At 49.0% G+C, this 15,480-nt stretch overlaps 2 protein-coding genes across 3 annotated transcripts in view; one reads left to right on the top strand and one right to left on the bottom strand.

The window, feature by feature from the left end:
• The window catches only part of Tmprss4 (transmembrane serine protease 4), a 32,353-nt gene extending 21,117 nt beyond the window's left edge, over nucleotides 1-11,236 (bottom strand). Inside the window, exon 1 of the mRNA NM_001108998.1 lies at nucleotides 10,969-11,236. Within this exon, the coding sequence (NP_001102468.1) occupies nucleotides 10,969-10,971 (3 nt within the window). The 5' untranslated portion in view covers nucleotides 10,972-11,236. The remainder of the gene's footprint in view (nucleotides 1-10,968) is intronic.
• Smim35 (small integral membrane protein 35) overlaps nucleotides 1,957-15,480 on the top strand; it is a 61,880-nt gene continuing 48,356 nt past the window's right edge. The window contains exon 1 of one of the 2 annotated variants that reach the window (XM_006242974.5): nucleotides 1,957-3,358. In XM_006242974.5, the coding sequence (XP_006243036.2) occupies nucleotides 3,352-3,358 (7 nt within the window). In that variant the 5' untranslated portion in view covers nucleotides 1,957-3,351. Of the gene's footprint in view, nucleotides 3,359-5,318; nucleotides 6,040-15,480 lie in introns of those variants that run through there. The other variant, XM_063266383.1, reaches the window with a different exon arrangement.

The following is a 15,480-nucleotide window of genomic DNA, read 5'->3' on the forward strand; positions in this document are numbered from 1 at the left end:
TACTAATTCCCTAGGCATTGACTGTACCCATAATGGGTGAAGGATTATACTAGAAGCCAGGACACAGAAGCAACAACAATAGCAGTAGCAGCAGCAGCAGCAGCAACAACAACAGCAGCAGCAGCAGCAGCAACAGCAACAACAACAGTGCAGTCCACACCTTTCTGCACTTTGGCCGCTCATTTTGCGCTGAACTGGCCTGATACCTCACATCAGGCAATGCTTCCCACTGCTGGCGGCTTAGTTGAGGCGTATGATAGAGAACACGGTCCTCATTTGCAAACAAAAGGCAGGAAACAGTGAGTCACCTTAAAACACAGTTCCACAGTCACGGAACCGTGACTGCCCCATTAATCACTGCATCTAAACTCTTTCCTACAATGCGTGAGATAGGGTGGATATTGAATAAATGGTGTTGAGTCCGTACATTAATGAGCCTGTCTCCGTTTTAAGACTTGGTCTTGGGCCAGCTTTTAAGAATCTGCCTGTAAATACAGTTATACAATAAAATGTTACACGGCAGTAAAAATAAACGAACTCCAAGCTATAGCAAACAAAATGGAATATTAGCAATTGAGTAACAAGGGTAAAGTCCAAACAGGTTCCCCCGGAGCTCAGAATCCTTTTCATGAAGAAGCAAGAGAATAGTAGACGTGGAACTCGGGGGTAGGCGGGGCCTACATCAGCTGAGTGCATTGAACTCGATTCCTCGGATGGTAAGTAGGTGCAGTCAATTTTTGTTAAATTAATAAGCAAAAAAGACTTCCTCTCTTACCTCAGCAGGGGCATGGGTGTGCATGTGAGAGGTGAGGAGGAATCTCATGAGTATAGACAGAAGTTGCTCTAAGCCCCAGTTGCTGTGTGGACTTACGGGAGCTTACTGTATTCTTAACCTAATGAGTTAATGAGTTTCTAATAAATCCTGTGTGAATCAATAGTGAAATATTATGAATCAAAGGCATGGTTTAGCCAACATTGTGCACTCCCGGAGAAACCAAAAGTCTGTCACCTGCCTGTGCCAAGGAGTTAGGGGAGCTTAGTAATTCTCTTGGTTCTCCTCTGTAACCTTGAAACCTTATTCTCTGCCCTTTCTGGAAGCTTCTGGGTGAACATCTTGACAGAGAGAGGTTCGAAATGGGAGGCTGTCAAACTTCCAGGAAGTGGAGATGTTGCAGATCATAGGTACCAAGGCCAGTGTCAGTGAGGCAGGTGGTGACTGGGGACCACCAATGTTAAGAGATGTTCCGAGAAGAGCAGAAAGAGGAACCGAAGTTCAGAATAAATCCTGAACTAAGGAAAGGAAAAGATGAGGCAGAGACACGTGGGTACCATGTGGTACTCAGAGACCCCAGACCCCACCAGTGGCAGGTTCAGTTGTGGTCAAGGGTGCAGTCTCTAGAGACTATTCTGGACCACTCTCCCTGAAGCCAGACAGAGGAAAGATACTATCCTAGAGTCATCAGAAGAGGGAATGTTGAAACACAACCAAAGACCAGTTGTGGTTCCTTGGCTTCATTGCTAGGAATATCTTTGATGATCCTTACTTGAACTCAACCTCTTGAGCTGGTCACAGTTACTATGGTCCAGTCCTTGTATAGCCTGAGTGAAGGCTCCAGTCTTCACACTCCTGTCAGAGGTGCTGGCTGGGCCAGGCCACCTGCTGTATCCATTCAGACTGTACAGAGCCCCGACTCGTGAGTCCGATTCAGCCCAGGTCTACGTTAGGGCTCATCTGGAGCAAGTTTTTGCTGGCTGGAGTCTGACCACGTTGAGAATCCCTGACACAGAGCCCAGGAGGGAACAGGATGGCAGTAGAACATGGATGCTTTGTGGGCAAGCACTTGCTGTTCTCTGGTTAGCTCAGAGCATCTTCCTGCTCTGTTTTCTAGTCAGTCACTATCAAGAAACAGATTAATCCAGAAGCCACCTGTGAAGGCTGAACATTGATTTATCGATTGCAACCTTTCAAAGGTGTTATTATATTTCATCTCTAGGAATCCCAGACATTCCCACTTTGTAGAATTGAAAGCTGAGGTCCTGGTCCACAAAGTGGCTTCTGTGGTTTTAAAGCAAGTAAAGGGCAGACCCCACTCCCGGTTTGGGCTTCTGGACTCAGGGTCTGCTGTTTGCATCTCCCAGAAGTTTCCAGGACCTGTGTGGTTAAGCATTCTTAAGGGTTGTACACCCTTTTGGGTCTCTACCCTTCTGCAATGTGGTCTTGTTGCTTGTGCTTAGCCTGCGATCAACATTCAGAGACTCCCCTTGGGAGCTCTACAGCCCTTCCATGGTTGGTAGGCAAAGAGACCTGGGACCTGCTTCCTGGCTTGGCCAAAGCATCCATGAATGGTGAGGCCTTGGTGTCTGGGAATGAGGCCCAGTTACTATTATTATTGAGTCTTCCATATTTTGCCCTGTTTGCCCTTTTCAGCTCTGACTTCTCTCTCCTTCTCTCCCTCTCTCCCTCCCTCCCTGTTTTAAATCCTGGAGAGGTTCCTGGGCTTAGCTGAGTTCCAAATATCAAATGGTTCCTTTTAGCCACTACTTCAGAGAGACGACGACCCCCAGACAGCTGACCAGGCAGCTTTTGTTTTTAAACTCTACAGAAAAGCCACAAAGAAACAGCTAAGGGTGTGTGACTTGTGACTTGCTATCCAACTGGGCTACTCCTCTCGATTTCTATTGCAAATACTGGGTCCCCATCAAGCCGCTGGGAACTGTCTTTTGGAGATGGTGAAACACTTGGTTATTTCACAGTGGAATGGACAGTGGCCCCACTGGTCAATAATGAAGAGGCCCAGAGCTGTCTGCTTCTCCACAGCCCAGACATCACTTGGCTCCAGGAGGAGGTTAGCAGGAGAGCTGGACGAACAGAGTGGGGATGAGGAAGACAAACCAGGGCACCGAGAGGCTGTTTCGCTGGCTTTGTTCTCTGTGGCAGCTTTGGGATCCCGTGGGAAGGGCCCTGGCTTTCCTTGATCTCAGAGGGAAACCTTGGCGCTAAAGATGCTGCTGTTGCCAGGTGATGGATACACAGACCCTCTGAGGCTTACACAGTTGAGTTGCTGAGGCCAGTGACAGGGGGACATGAGCACCCCTGGGAGGGGTGGGGACTGCTCTCTGAGTGAGCCAAGAGACCTGGGACTGCTCACAGTTAGCAGGAAGACCTAGGCTTGGCCACAGCTAGCTCTGGTGTTCAGGGGATTCTCTAGGTAGCCTTAAGCCACTCTGACCCCCAAACCTGCACCTAACCGTCAGTCCTACCGCTGGCAGGAGTCTGCCCACCTGTGGCTATGTGTGCACTTTGATGCTTCATCAGGCTGGGAACAAGACTGTCTCTTGGGTGCCTCCACAATGCCAGGTAAGGGGTTATGGAGGGGCGCTTCATCCTGGGTGTGTATGTGTGGGGGTGATGCAGCAAGGCAGCAGTTTAAGGTGCGATCAAAGGTTTCAGTGGCAGCAGTCATGTTGTCTTCCAAGTAGTCCCTCCCTGTGACTTCAGTATGTCTGTCCAGCAAAATAGGCTAGGCACCAGCTTCACACGTCTCTACAGGGTGTTGGCTTTCTTTTAACCTAACCTCAGCCCAGCTGCTACATTAGAAACCACTGTGCCCTGTAATAAACCACAAAGGTGCTGACCTGTTGGCAATTAGAGTAGAGAACCTTACCCATTCCAAGGTATAGTAGCTGCAGGGCAAGGCCTGGGGGGCGGGAGAGAGGTGTCAGATGACCCACCTTTATCTTGGCTACCAGCCTGCCGTTCAGTTCTGTCATTTAAGAACTGAGTTTCAGCCAGGCTCTTAACTGCAGGTAGGGCCTGGAGAGGGGAGAAGAGGCAAGAATCCCTGCTTTGTGGGTGGAGGTGTGGTACAAGGTTTACAAGATCTCTGTCCTCTAGCTACACTATGGGACAATGAGCAGGCCAAGAGTGAGGCATTAGTACAGGCCTCTGGGGAGGAGGCGGCTGTAGACACCTGGCTTCCTGCAGAGGCCTTTTGCTCCAGGTGGCTCTGTTGTGATCTCCCTCTTGCAATGGCCATCAAACCCAGGGAAAGCACAATTTCCCTTCTGGCCCAGAACCACTCGCTTGTGCCCACTTTCTCTTTCCAGAACAGTCAGATGAAAAGGTTAGCTTCCTAGAGATACTCAATGACTCTCTCTCTCTCTCTCTCTCTCTCTCTCTCTCTCTCTCTCTCTCTCTGTGTGTGTGTGTGTGTGTGTGTGTGTGTGTGTGTGTGTGTGTGTCTGTTGTTTATGAGGCTGCAAAGGTCACACTTCCAGTCTGACATGAATTCTTGGGCTCTTGCTGTTGGAGGGGCTCATGGATACTAGAGCGTAGCTGAGTTCTCTAAATAATGTTTACCCAAACCAGGTAGCTGCCACCGCAATGCAATCTGATGTTTATAAGAGAATTCCACACATTTGATGCTGTCTTTAAAACAAAACAAAACGAAACAAAGCTTCCTTGGCTTGTCCTGAATTGCCTTTAAACTTTAAGGTACGGGAAGTGGTGGTAAGGGAAGAGGAGGTTTTATGTAGAGGGTCTGGATCCTCTGCTGAGCTGCTAAGCAATCCTGGGCAATTCTCCGTGTCTCCTGGTCCTAGCTTCCTTCCCCCTTTGCAATGTGGGTATGAATTGGCACAAACACTCCACCTGTGTCAAATGGTGTTCAAGCACACCAACAAGGTTCCCTGCAAGGGCAGAAGGGAGCAGCCTGCTTTGCTCTGATGCCTCGGGGATAGCCGGCTTCTGGTGGCTCCTTTGGCTGCTGCTGCTGCTCTGTCCGCAAAAGACACAGTGACTCTTTGATGGCTTTCCTGGGAACTCTGAACTCCAGAGCCTATAAATAGCCTTCTGGCGGCTCTTCCGGGACTTCTCTGCATTATTACCTCGTGGTTGCATAACCTAGCGTTCTTCTCCCACTTCCCCACCCACTCGAATAACCCTGCAAATGCTTTGGAAGTTTCCCCTTGCTGTGATGCCAACTGTTAGAAGAGGCATCTTGGCAGGGGATGGAGCAGGGGGCCATGACATCCTGCCACTGAGGTCTGAATCCTACCTCTGTACCCAAATGGTTTGACCACCAAGAGCCTCAATGTTATGTGTGTATGAAAAAGAGGGAAAGAGGAAGAGACAGAGACACAGAGAGACACAAAAACAGAGATTGGTTTTTAATTAAGTCTTCCTCCTAATGACCCCTAAATATGCATGGCCTCCAGCACATGGTCTGGAGTCAAGTGCAACAACTGTAATAAAATTATTTTATTCAATCAGGAAAGCACTGTTTGGGGGATGGAGACCCAGCTACACACAAGAGTCAGAATTCTTGTGCCTGTGAGCAGACAGCCTGCTCCTCTTCTTAATAATTACTGATGATATTCGAATAGAACCTGGCCAGCACCTGACATAGTAGATACTTGGAAACTATTCATTATTAACTGGTAAGTTTCACAGAGCATCTGGCATGGATGTGAGGGAAGTTGGACAGCTATTTTGATGGCTGGGTAGCAGAGGCAGGTCAGAGAAGCAAAGCCAGACAGAAGGACAAACACAGACGGCCATTCGAACCATCTGAAAGAAGAGACCCAAAAGGATTCTGAGACAATGGGGGAATTGCAGGAGCTCTCTTGGCAGAGGGAAGATTGCTGCAGCTAGAAGCACTTCCTAGAAAGGGGCATGAGGTGAGTGGGAACTGAGCCATGCAGAAGTTTCTCAAGCAGACAGAGAGAGGTCCAGATGCAGGGCCTCTCACAGCTTTGGTTACTAGGCAGTGCTGGGGTGGTTAGGTGGGGCAGGAATGGATGAGGCCAATGTCCTTCCAAATGCTGCCACTCTGGGTTTTCTGTTTTGCTTATGGAATTCTGAATTGGGTTTTAGTGAGGGCTCCAAGGCTAGAACACACAGGGCCTCATAGATCTTTCCTCAGGAGTCTGTGACCCGGGAACTACTGGCTGCTGGCTGCTGGCTGCTGGCTGCTGGCTGCTGGCTGCTGGCTGCTGGCTGCTGGCTGCTGGCTGTTGGCTTGCACCTTCTCTTGTCAGGTAAGACTGGTCTGAGGCCTGACTCACTCATCGTTCTCTCTTGGAACTTGCTGGTAGCCTAAGCTGCTCTCATATCCTTGGCGGTCCATCTCCCTCAGCTTTCAGGATGCTCAGAATACAGGTGTGAGCCACTATACCTGGCTTGGCTTTAAGGCAGTTTTCTCTAACAGTCACATGGCAATATGGGTCATGTTTTCCTCAGCAGACTGGCTGTGAAACTTTGTCTCAGCGTCTCTGAAGGTTCAAGATAATGCCCAGTGGCTTGTGTTGCTCTCCTCTACTCTGTGACCTCTGGTATCTTAGGGAGGGCTGGAGTCTGCAAAAACCCAAGCCCTTCCCTTCCCCATCCTCTTGTGTTAGTGTCTTCACTTCATACACACCTTGCTGTAAAGTCCAGCAGCATGGAGGTGGTGACATGGGATGCCCCAGTCCCATGGTAACTCAGGGAACACCGTGTGGCTGGTCCCATGGGTCTGCAACCTGATGACTTTGGAGTCTTATCTCTGTCTCCTAGAGGCAGGTGACCCTTTTCAAGACATTGGGCATCCCTGTGCCTCTATCTCATAACTTTCAAGTCTCAGAGTGATGGTGTCCTACTCAGAGGGAGACGCTTGAGCCACAGAAGCCACGCTTCTGGTAACAGGTTAGAGATGAGAAGTCTCTTGTCATGATCCCCAGTAAGACATCAGGGGTTCCAGGTCCCCAGGATAGGAGAGTGAGGATGTCTCTGTTATCAAGGTGACAGTGGGATAAAGATGCCCCAGTTACTCCCTTGATGAAAGTGCTATGGTTGTCCCCTTCTTGGTGGTATCTGTGGGAGAAGGAGGGCCGTGTTCTGCCTGAATAAGGGAAGCAGTTTATTCTTTTCCTTCTGTGCAGCCTTGGATCCGGGGGTCTAGATCTTAAATCTTCTCCCAACCTTCCGGGGTCTTTTTAGAATGTAATCTATGGTAGATGCTTAGGTACCCACTATATGAGCAGTGGAGACGTAGTGTAGGCAGACAATAGTGTAAGAAATTGAGACCACAGCCTGTGTGCCAAACATGTGTTTCTCTTCCCACCAGGGGGCAAAGTCCAGGCAGCTGTGTAGTATACCTCACGACCAAAGGCCCCTCCACACCCTGAACAGACTACCTCATTCTGTCACCTGTTTCCTCCAGAAACGTTCTTTCACCTGCCACCTAAGAATTTCCGTTTGCACATAGATTAGACCTAGAAGTGGAAAGCACTCCTGAGCAGACTGGAGGTGGCAGGAGGAGAGGGTGTTGCAGCTCTGAGCTCTGTTTCTCTGTTGCAATCTAGTGTTTAATCGGAGTGGCATGCTGGGCGGTGCAGTTAAACACATTGCAGGGGGATTGCCACACTGTCTCTGCTTGCTTGACTCTCCCAGGTCCTGTTGCTGGGGCTTCCTAGCAGGCTCGGGCCTGTCCTTCCCTCATCCCCAGCTCCTGTTTTTAGGGTTAAATATATTTTTGTTTCTGGTAGGATTAGGTACTTTGTAAGGTTGGACGTAGTGGGCCTTGCTTTCTGTATCATCTAGATTAGAATCTGGTTACAAGGGGTTCAGTTTTGAATCTCTCAGTCATTCACTCCCTACTCACTCGTACACTGACTGACCAACAGACAGACAGTCGCTGATCCACTGACTGACTGACTGCTCGTTCGCTCACACACTCACTCACGCACCTGGGGACTATTTCATTCCAGGTCCATGATGTCTGAAGCTAAGATGAAAGACCAGCATTGACACTGGGGAGCTCACAGTCTGTTGGGGGTCAGTTTAAGACCATTTCAGGCCTAGGAAGCTCACTGTGACTTAGGGAGTCATTGGGAAGTTGAACTGTTTTGTTGAGGCTGATGTTTGCACCTGGGCAAGATGGAAGGCTGAAGAGAAGAGGTTCTTGGGAAATCTGAGGCCTATGAGGATTCTCAGGTCCGAGGATGTGTACCTCCAGCTGTCTCTGGGCTTTGGGAAGTTTGTCCGGAGTTCCTGAGCCCTTTGTGGGATCTGATTTTTCTCATTTCTGCTTACACCAACCATCTCCTCCCCATACTGCAGCTCCTGTCCCTACCCAGCCTTTTCTGACACCATAAGGCTGGTGCCCGTGGCTTTCTATCCTGCCTCTCACCACCATCACAGTGAATTAGTGTGGTTGCCTGATGACTCTAGATGTGCTTGTCCCCACTTCCCAGTGCTTTTCTAGGGTCTGGTGCTGATGAGGCCAGCTACACTATTGTACAAGGAGTGGGCAGAGCTGAATACTCCGGTCTTGCCTGGTAGGAAGCATGGTCCTTTGGAATGTAACCACTCAGTCGATGGCCACTGGGACCCTTCTCCAGCCTTGCCTTTCTGAGCTCAGAGGGAGACCCTGAGGCTGAGTTCTCTGATGAAGGGATCAGAGTGCATGCACCGTGACCTCTCTGCTCCTTACACAGTTTGCTCCAGCCATAGCATGCTGTCTCTTTTGTCTCTTGTCCCAACACCATCATTCTGTCTTGCTTGTCTCATGAAACTCCCTCTATGTAGACACACACTCTTCCTGGCTTCTCTGCCTGGAGAGAGCTGGCTCATCCTTTAAGATGTCCAAAGCAAGCACTTTCTCCTCTGGGGATAGCTTCCAGCCAGCCACCTTGGAGAGATTTGCCCTTTTGGCTCAGGGGTACCTTGTAATCCCTCTTTTGTGAGTACCTCTAAGGAAGCAAGCACCTAGATATTTCTCAACACCTCCACCCCTTGCCAAGCAGCTGGTTGTTGGCCAGGGTGGATTAAGCAGCTGGCTCCCTAGAGCCAGTGACATCAAGTTCTCTTCCCACAGGGAGAAGGTCTGAAGAGAGAGCTTCCTTGGTACTCTCGCCAGGCTCTCCCTACTGCCTAACTTTCAGTAAGCCACCCCAAAGCCAAGGATGACATCACCAGAGTGGAGGGCTCCTGGAGTCTGTGCTTCAACCTGAGCGGGACCTCCACATGCTACCAGGCCCCTGTTGCCAGAGGGCTGGCCTATTCATTGGTCACCATCCTCCAGCCAAGCCCACAAAATACTTTGGGGGCAGTATAGGTAAGAAAAGGAAGCAACAGGGAATGCTTTCAAGGGTTGAGATGGACCTTGGGCGTTGGTAGTGGCCCTGCCTTGCTTGGATCATATTACCCTCTTCTTTGGAGCACAGTGTGCTTAGGACTTATGGAGTAGTAATGAGCCCTGGCCAGGTTGGCTACTCAGGGGTCCCCAGTTTCCCCTTTGGTCTCAGCTGCAGAGTACATATGGCATAGTCCTACTCAGGTCTCACCCTAGGCTCTCACTCTGCACAGGCTGGTGGCTCACTGTAGCTCTCCCAGGACATAACGGGCAGAGTAAAGTCAAGGGAAACTGTTGTTAACAGACAGCTGGACTTTGACCAGCTCTTGCAGGGAGAGGCAGGTGGAGAGAGGGGAAGAGCGGGGAGAGCTGAGCCTGGCCTTGGGTTACCCCATCCTCTCCTGTGGGCGGAGAGCTGGCTTATCCTGGCCTCATCAATGGGAAAGAACTGGTTGCTACACATAGGTAGCTTAGTGGTTTGCTCAAGTACCAGAGTCTGGCAGTTCTCTTCTGCAGATTAGCAGTCATGTTGCCTGCCTTTACTCTGTGATCCTGGGCCTGACCCTGTCCATACTGACCATCTGCCTTTCTCCTTATCAGCAACATCCAACTTTCGTTTCATGGTAGCAGCATGAGTGAGATGTGGCTCTCACTTCCTGGAGTGGGTTCCTTATTACTTACAGCCTTTCGTTTACTTGGGCTTCCTGGTTTATAGGGTCTATTCACACACGTTGCTTCTCTCAGCTTCTCCTCTCACCCTGTGTGCGTGTGCCAGGGATTTTGTGAACCACTCTGTTTCCCTTCTACAGGGGTAGGGAATGAGTTGAATCTCGGTGAGATTAAAGTCTCAAGACCTCACAGAGAGCTAGCGTCTTGGTATGGAGTTCTACATCAGGTTTTGTTCTTGTTAGCTACCTCAGAAATGGCACCCTGGTCAGCAGCTCATTCAAGAGGGCAACCCAGGGTCTCTCAGTGCTATAGAGCAATGGCTCACAGTCCTCCTCCAGTGACCCCAGTGGGGGCACCTCTGCACAGGACCTCCTCTGATGGAGTAGCAGGTAGGTAGTAATTTCAGTCCCAGCTCTGGTCTAGTACTGGCAAGCCAGTTCCTGGTGCTCTGCCCTCAGCTGGACACTAGCATTTTGCCAGACTTTTTGCTTGAGGGTCATTGGAAGAGTTAGGTAGCATGTACCCCCTTTTGTTGTGGGAGAGGCAGCTCCATTCTCCAAACCATTTTGTTTAGTGCTTGAGCAACTGCTGAGGATTGGGAAATGCAGGCCCACTGGCTCCTATCTTAGGCCTGATGATTATCTCTTTCCCTTCCTGGTTCTCAGTTGTCCCCCTTGGAAGAACAAGCCAGCAGCAGAAGATGCTGTAGATAGTCAACGGAGAAGAGAATTAAAGAAATCAAACAGAGGAGCCCCACAGAACCCCCAGTACAAGGGGGCCTCTCTGTACTGTTTTCTTTATAAAGGACAGGAGTGATTTTTCTCAGGGAGTGTCCAAGGATCACTGTGGTGCCAAAGTAGCCCTGGCCTTTGAAGTAACCATGACACCCTCCAGCAGACACACACGAGACAGTACACAAAGCAAAAAGCATGATTTAGAAGTGATTGGTGGTAGAAGACAGCCCTGACTTCTGTGCCCACTTTCAAAGATGGCTAATGATGAAGGGAGAGGAGAACTGATGGCCTGAGAGGCTGAAAGGGGAGGTGATTTGGTTGTGACCTCTTTAATTTTTTTTTCTTTTTAAACCTGGAAGGTGTCATAGCATTCCCAGTTAATGACCCCACAGGTTACTTGAAGAGCCCTTTGTGGACAGCTGCCCTCCCACCCTGAGGGCCCCTGTACTTACCATATTGCTTTGGTAATCCTCCTAGTTTTCTTACAGCCTGGAGCTAGATCTGTCACCCAAGACAGCAGGAGAGGGTCCTCAAATGAGCCTCATTAGGAAGCAGCTCAGAAAGCTGTGGTCAGCACTGGGCAGAGGGGGCCCAAGTGCAAAGCTGGACTTGCTCCTTGATTTCCAGCATTCTCTTCTTCCTCCTCCTTCCGCAAGCCAGCTACCACCTGCCACTATCTAGGAGTGACTTGAGGACTATGGGGTTGGTCAAGTCCTATAATTCAACTGAAGTTGCCAAACTGGAATGATTATGCTTCTTATGATCCAACACCCAGTCGTAAGGGCAGGGACAACACCTGGAGTCACTCATAGGCTCAGAACAGGTGACACACCTAAGGTGTTACACAAGCCTACCTGCTTGAATGACTTTCATCCAACCAGGAAGGCAGGAAGGCGGGCATTGATTGAGGCTAGGTGATGACAAACAACTCTTTCTCTTTCTCTCTCCTCTGGTTGTGTGACTTCTCACTGTGAGGGTGCTTTGGTTTGGCGTTGCAGGAAGTCCAAAGGGTAGATTGCTGGCTTGTGTTGGGCAGTAGGATTGGGGTGTTTGTGCGTATCTCTTTCCTAAAGAAGATGTGTGTTCTTTCTTTACCGGGATGTAGAGTGAAGCTGTTGAGTGTTGGGCTAATGAGCAACCTCCCTGGCAGGCAATGCACCTTTCAAATAGCGTACGGTTGGAAACTCACCAGTGTGCTACAGCTAGGGCTAGGTCCGCTCCTCCAGAGGCTCATTTCTGATTCATGTCCTGCCACACAGGATGGTTGGAACCACCCAAGGCCAGGGGCTGCGTGAAGTGGAACTTTGGGATTAGATGGTGCAGCTGGAAGGGACCTGGATGCTTACGGAATCTCTGGGGCGAAACCTCCTGTCACATACAAGTTAAAAATGTATGTCCTGCCTCACACCTGGCTCTCCTGGGAGAACAGTAAGGTGTATGTCTTGGTTCTTCCGTTTAGCAATGTGCTTCTGTGCGCCATCTCGTTGATTCTCATGATAACCTCGTGGAGAACATTTTGTTCCATTTGACTGTTGAAGGCGGTGAAGAAGTTTCTGACAGAACAGTGGTGGTTGGAGCCTGAGTCCTCTCCTATTGCCAGTCAGGCAGACAGGCTGCCATCCTGACACTACAGAGGCATCAGAACACTCTGGGGATATGGTTGCTGTGGTGTCTGTTGAATAGCCTCGGTTCCATCTGAGGCCAACCCACAGGTCTTCAGGGCCTATAGGGTCTTCAGGGTCTATAGAGTCTTCAGGGCCTATAGGGTATTCAGGGCCTATAGGGTCTTCAGGGTCTATAGGGTCTTCAGGGCCTATAGGGTATTCAGGGTCTATAGGGTCTTCAGGGTCTATAGAGTCTTCAGGGCCTATAGGGTCTTCAGGGTCTATAGGGTCTTCAGGGCCTATAGGGTATTCAGGGTCTATAGGGTCTTCAGGGTCTATAGAGTCTTCAGGGCCTATAGGGTCTTCAGGGCCTATAGGGTATTCAGGGTCTATAGGGTCTTCAGGGCCTATAGGGTATTCAGGGTCTATAGGGTCTTCAGGGTCTATAGAGTCTTCAGGGCCTATAGGGTATTCAGGGTCTATAGGGTCTTCAGGGTCTATAGAGTCTTCAGGGCCTATAGGGTCTTCAGGGCCTATAGGGTATTCAGGGTCTATAGGGTCTTCAGGGTCTATAGAGTCTTCAGGGCCTATAGGGTATTCAGGGCCTATAGGGTCTTCAGGGTCTATAGAGTCTTCAGGGCCTATAGGGTATTCAGGGCCTATAGGGTCTTCAGGGTCTATAGGGTCTTCAGGGCCTATAGGGTCTTCAGGGTCTATAGGGTCTTCAGGGTCTATAGAGTCTTCAGGGCCTATAGGGTCTTCAGGGTCTATAGAGTCTTCAGGGCCTATAGGGTCTTCAGGGCCTATAGGGTCTTCAGGGTCTATAGGGTCTTCAGGGCCTATAGGGTATTCAGGGTCTATAGGGTCTTCAGGGTCTATAGAGTCTTCAGGGCCTATAGGGTATTCAGGGTCTATAGGGTCTTCAGGGTCTATAGAGTCTTCAGGGCCTATAGGGTCTTCAGGGCCTATAGGGTCTTCAGGGCCTATAGGGTCTTCAGGGCCTATAGGGTCTTCAGGGTCTATAGGGTCTTCAGGGCCTATAGGGTATTCAGGGTCTATAGGGTCTTCAGGGCCTATAGGGTATTCAGGGTCTATAGAGTCTTCAGGGCCTATAGGGTATTCAGGGTCTATAGGGTCTTTAGGGCCTATAGGGTATTCAGGGTCTATAGGGTCTTCAGGGACTTCTAAGTCCACGAGGCTCTCATGCTTCTCCAACCCAGACAGAGACCTTTAGAGCAGAAGTTTGAGGCCATGGCCTGGTTTCGGTAGACAGGCCTTTCCTTCCTCTTCAGGCCTCTTTGGTGGGTCACTTAGAGCCAGGCCTTCCTTGTTTGGTTCCAGTCTGTGCCAGGATAAACATCTGGCCTATACGGTTTTCTTTCCTCCTCACCCAGTGCTCAGGTGAACCGGGAGGGATGGCTGCAGGGCAGGGCTGGCAGCAGGACGATTGCTCAGCACTCCTGGCTCTCCTGGCTCGGGTTTTGGCTCCAGTTCCCAGATGATTCTGGGAACCCAAGCAGAGGCCTGGGAAGGAGGCACTCAGGCAGGACTGACCAGGCTGCTGTGAGACTCAAGGGAGGAACATAAACAGCTCAGAGCCCTGTGTCCTGTAGAAAACAGGCCTGCATTTCCCAGGTACCTGGTGTGAACAGCTAAGCTGTAACTCCGTCTTCAGTGGGAGGACTCAGCCTTTTATGGGTGTGGGTGGGGTACAGGGTCTCCTGTAGCCCAGGCTGGCCTCTAATGCACTGTTTTCGGCCAGCATGACCAGAATATCCTTGCCTCTACCTACTGAATACTGAGAATAAGGTGTGCACCATAACTTTTGGTTTATTCAGTGCTGGGGATCGAACCCACAGCTTCATAAATGCTAGGTAAACTTTCTATCAACCAAGGCACACGCCAGCCCCTCCCCCTCCCTTTAGTTTTTCTGTTAGCTTTCCCCTCCTCCTCTCTCACCTCTGACTTCTTATCTTTTCCTCCCCCTTGCAGCAGATTTCCCTTTCTTCTCCTCGCTCCTCCCTCCAAGTATGTCAAGGTCAGAGTCACTGTGACCCTGGGGCTTTTGTTCCCCTCACTTGCATAATCCCTAAGATCATCTACAGGATTCGGTTTTTGTAATTTTTGTACACACACACACACACACAAACACACACACCTCTTCAAAATATCTAGGCTTCAGGGGCTGAAGAGATGGCTTGGTTGAGAGTACAGACCATTTTCTCAGAGGATCTGAGTTCAGTTCCTAGCACCCATATTGGGCAGCACACAAACACCTATGCTTCTGACCTTCATGGCTTCCTCTACACACTGTTGCCACCCCTCCTTCCCATGCAGAGTAAAAATAAGCCAGATACAGTGGCTCACGTCTTTAATCCCCATACTTGGGGGACAGAGGTAGGCAGACTTCTTTGACTTTGAGGTCAGCCTGGTCTATGTAGCAAGTTCCAGTACACGGTGAGAGACCATCTCAAAGAAGAAAGCAAAATAGCAATAAAAGTAACTTATGTGTACATACATGCATGTATGCAGGCATCATATATGCATATATGTGTATATGTTGTATATATATGTTTATATATGTGTATATCTGTATATCTGTATATGTGTACATATATGTGTGTATATGTATATGTGTATATATGTATATGTGTACATATATGTGTGTATGTGTGATATGTATATGTGTATATATGTATATGTGTACAAATATGTGTGTATGTGTGTATATGTATATGTGTATATATGTATATTGTACATATATGTGTGTATGTGTGTATAGGTATATGTGTATATATGTATATGTGTATATATGTATATTGTACATATATGTGTGTATGTGTATATGTATATGTGTATATATGTATATTGTACATATATGTGTGTATGTGTGTATAGGTATATGTGTGTATATGTATATGTGTATATATGTATATTGTACATATATGTGTGTATGTGTATATAGGTATATGTGTATATATGTATATGTGTATGCTCTATACTTTAGGCTTCACCTTACCTGCATCGCCTTTGGTCAAGAACATGGCCTTTGGTTGCCTAGAGTCCCAGTGCTCTAGTCTCAATTGATATTTGACAGTGTTACTTTATTTCTTGAGTTCCATTTTCCTCACTACACAGGGGTCATGCAGGGATGGCTTCAAAATGTAGTTATAGAAGTTAAAAGAGGTGACACATCTGAAAGAGACTAGGTGAACGGAGCTATTATCCCCGTTCCTGTGGATACAGCTCTTTTGTGCACCATTGGAAACAATGATCCAGTAAGATGTAGTTCTATAAACTGGGGGTAAACAAAGGCTTGGGGAAAGACGGCTGCAGGTAAGATAGAAAGAGAAGCAGAGA

Source organism: Rattus norvegicus, chromosome 8, assembly GCF_036323735.1.
Source record: "Rattus norvegicus strain BN/NHsdMcwi chromosome 8, GRCr8, whole genome shotgun sequence".
NCBI lineage: Eukaryota > Metazoa > Chordata > Mammalia > Rodentia > Muridae > Rattus > Rattus norvegicus.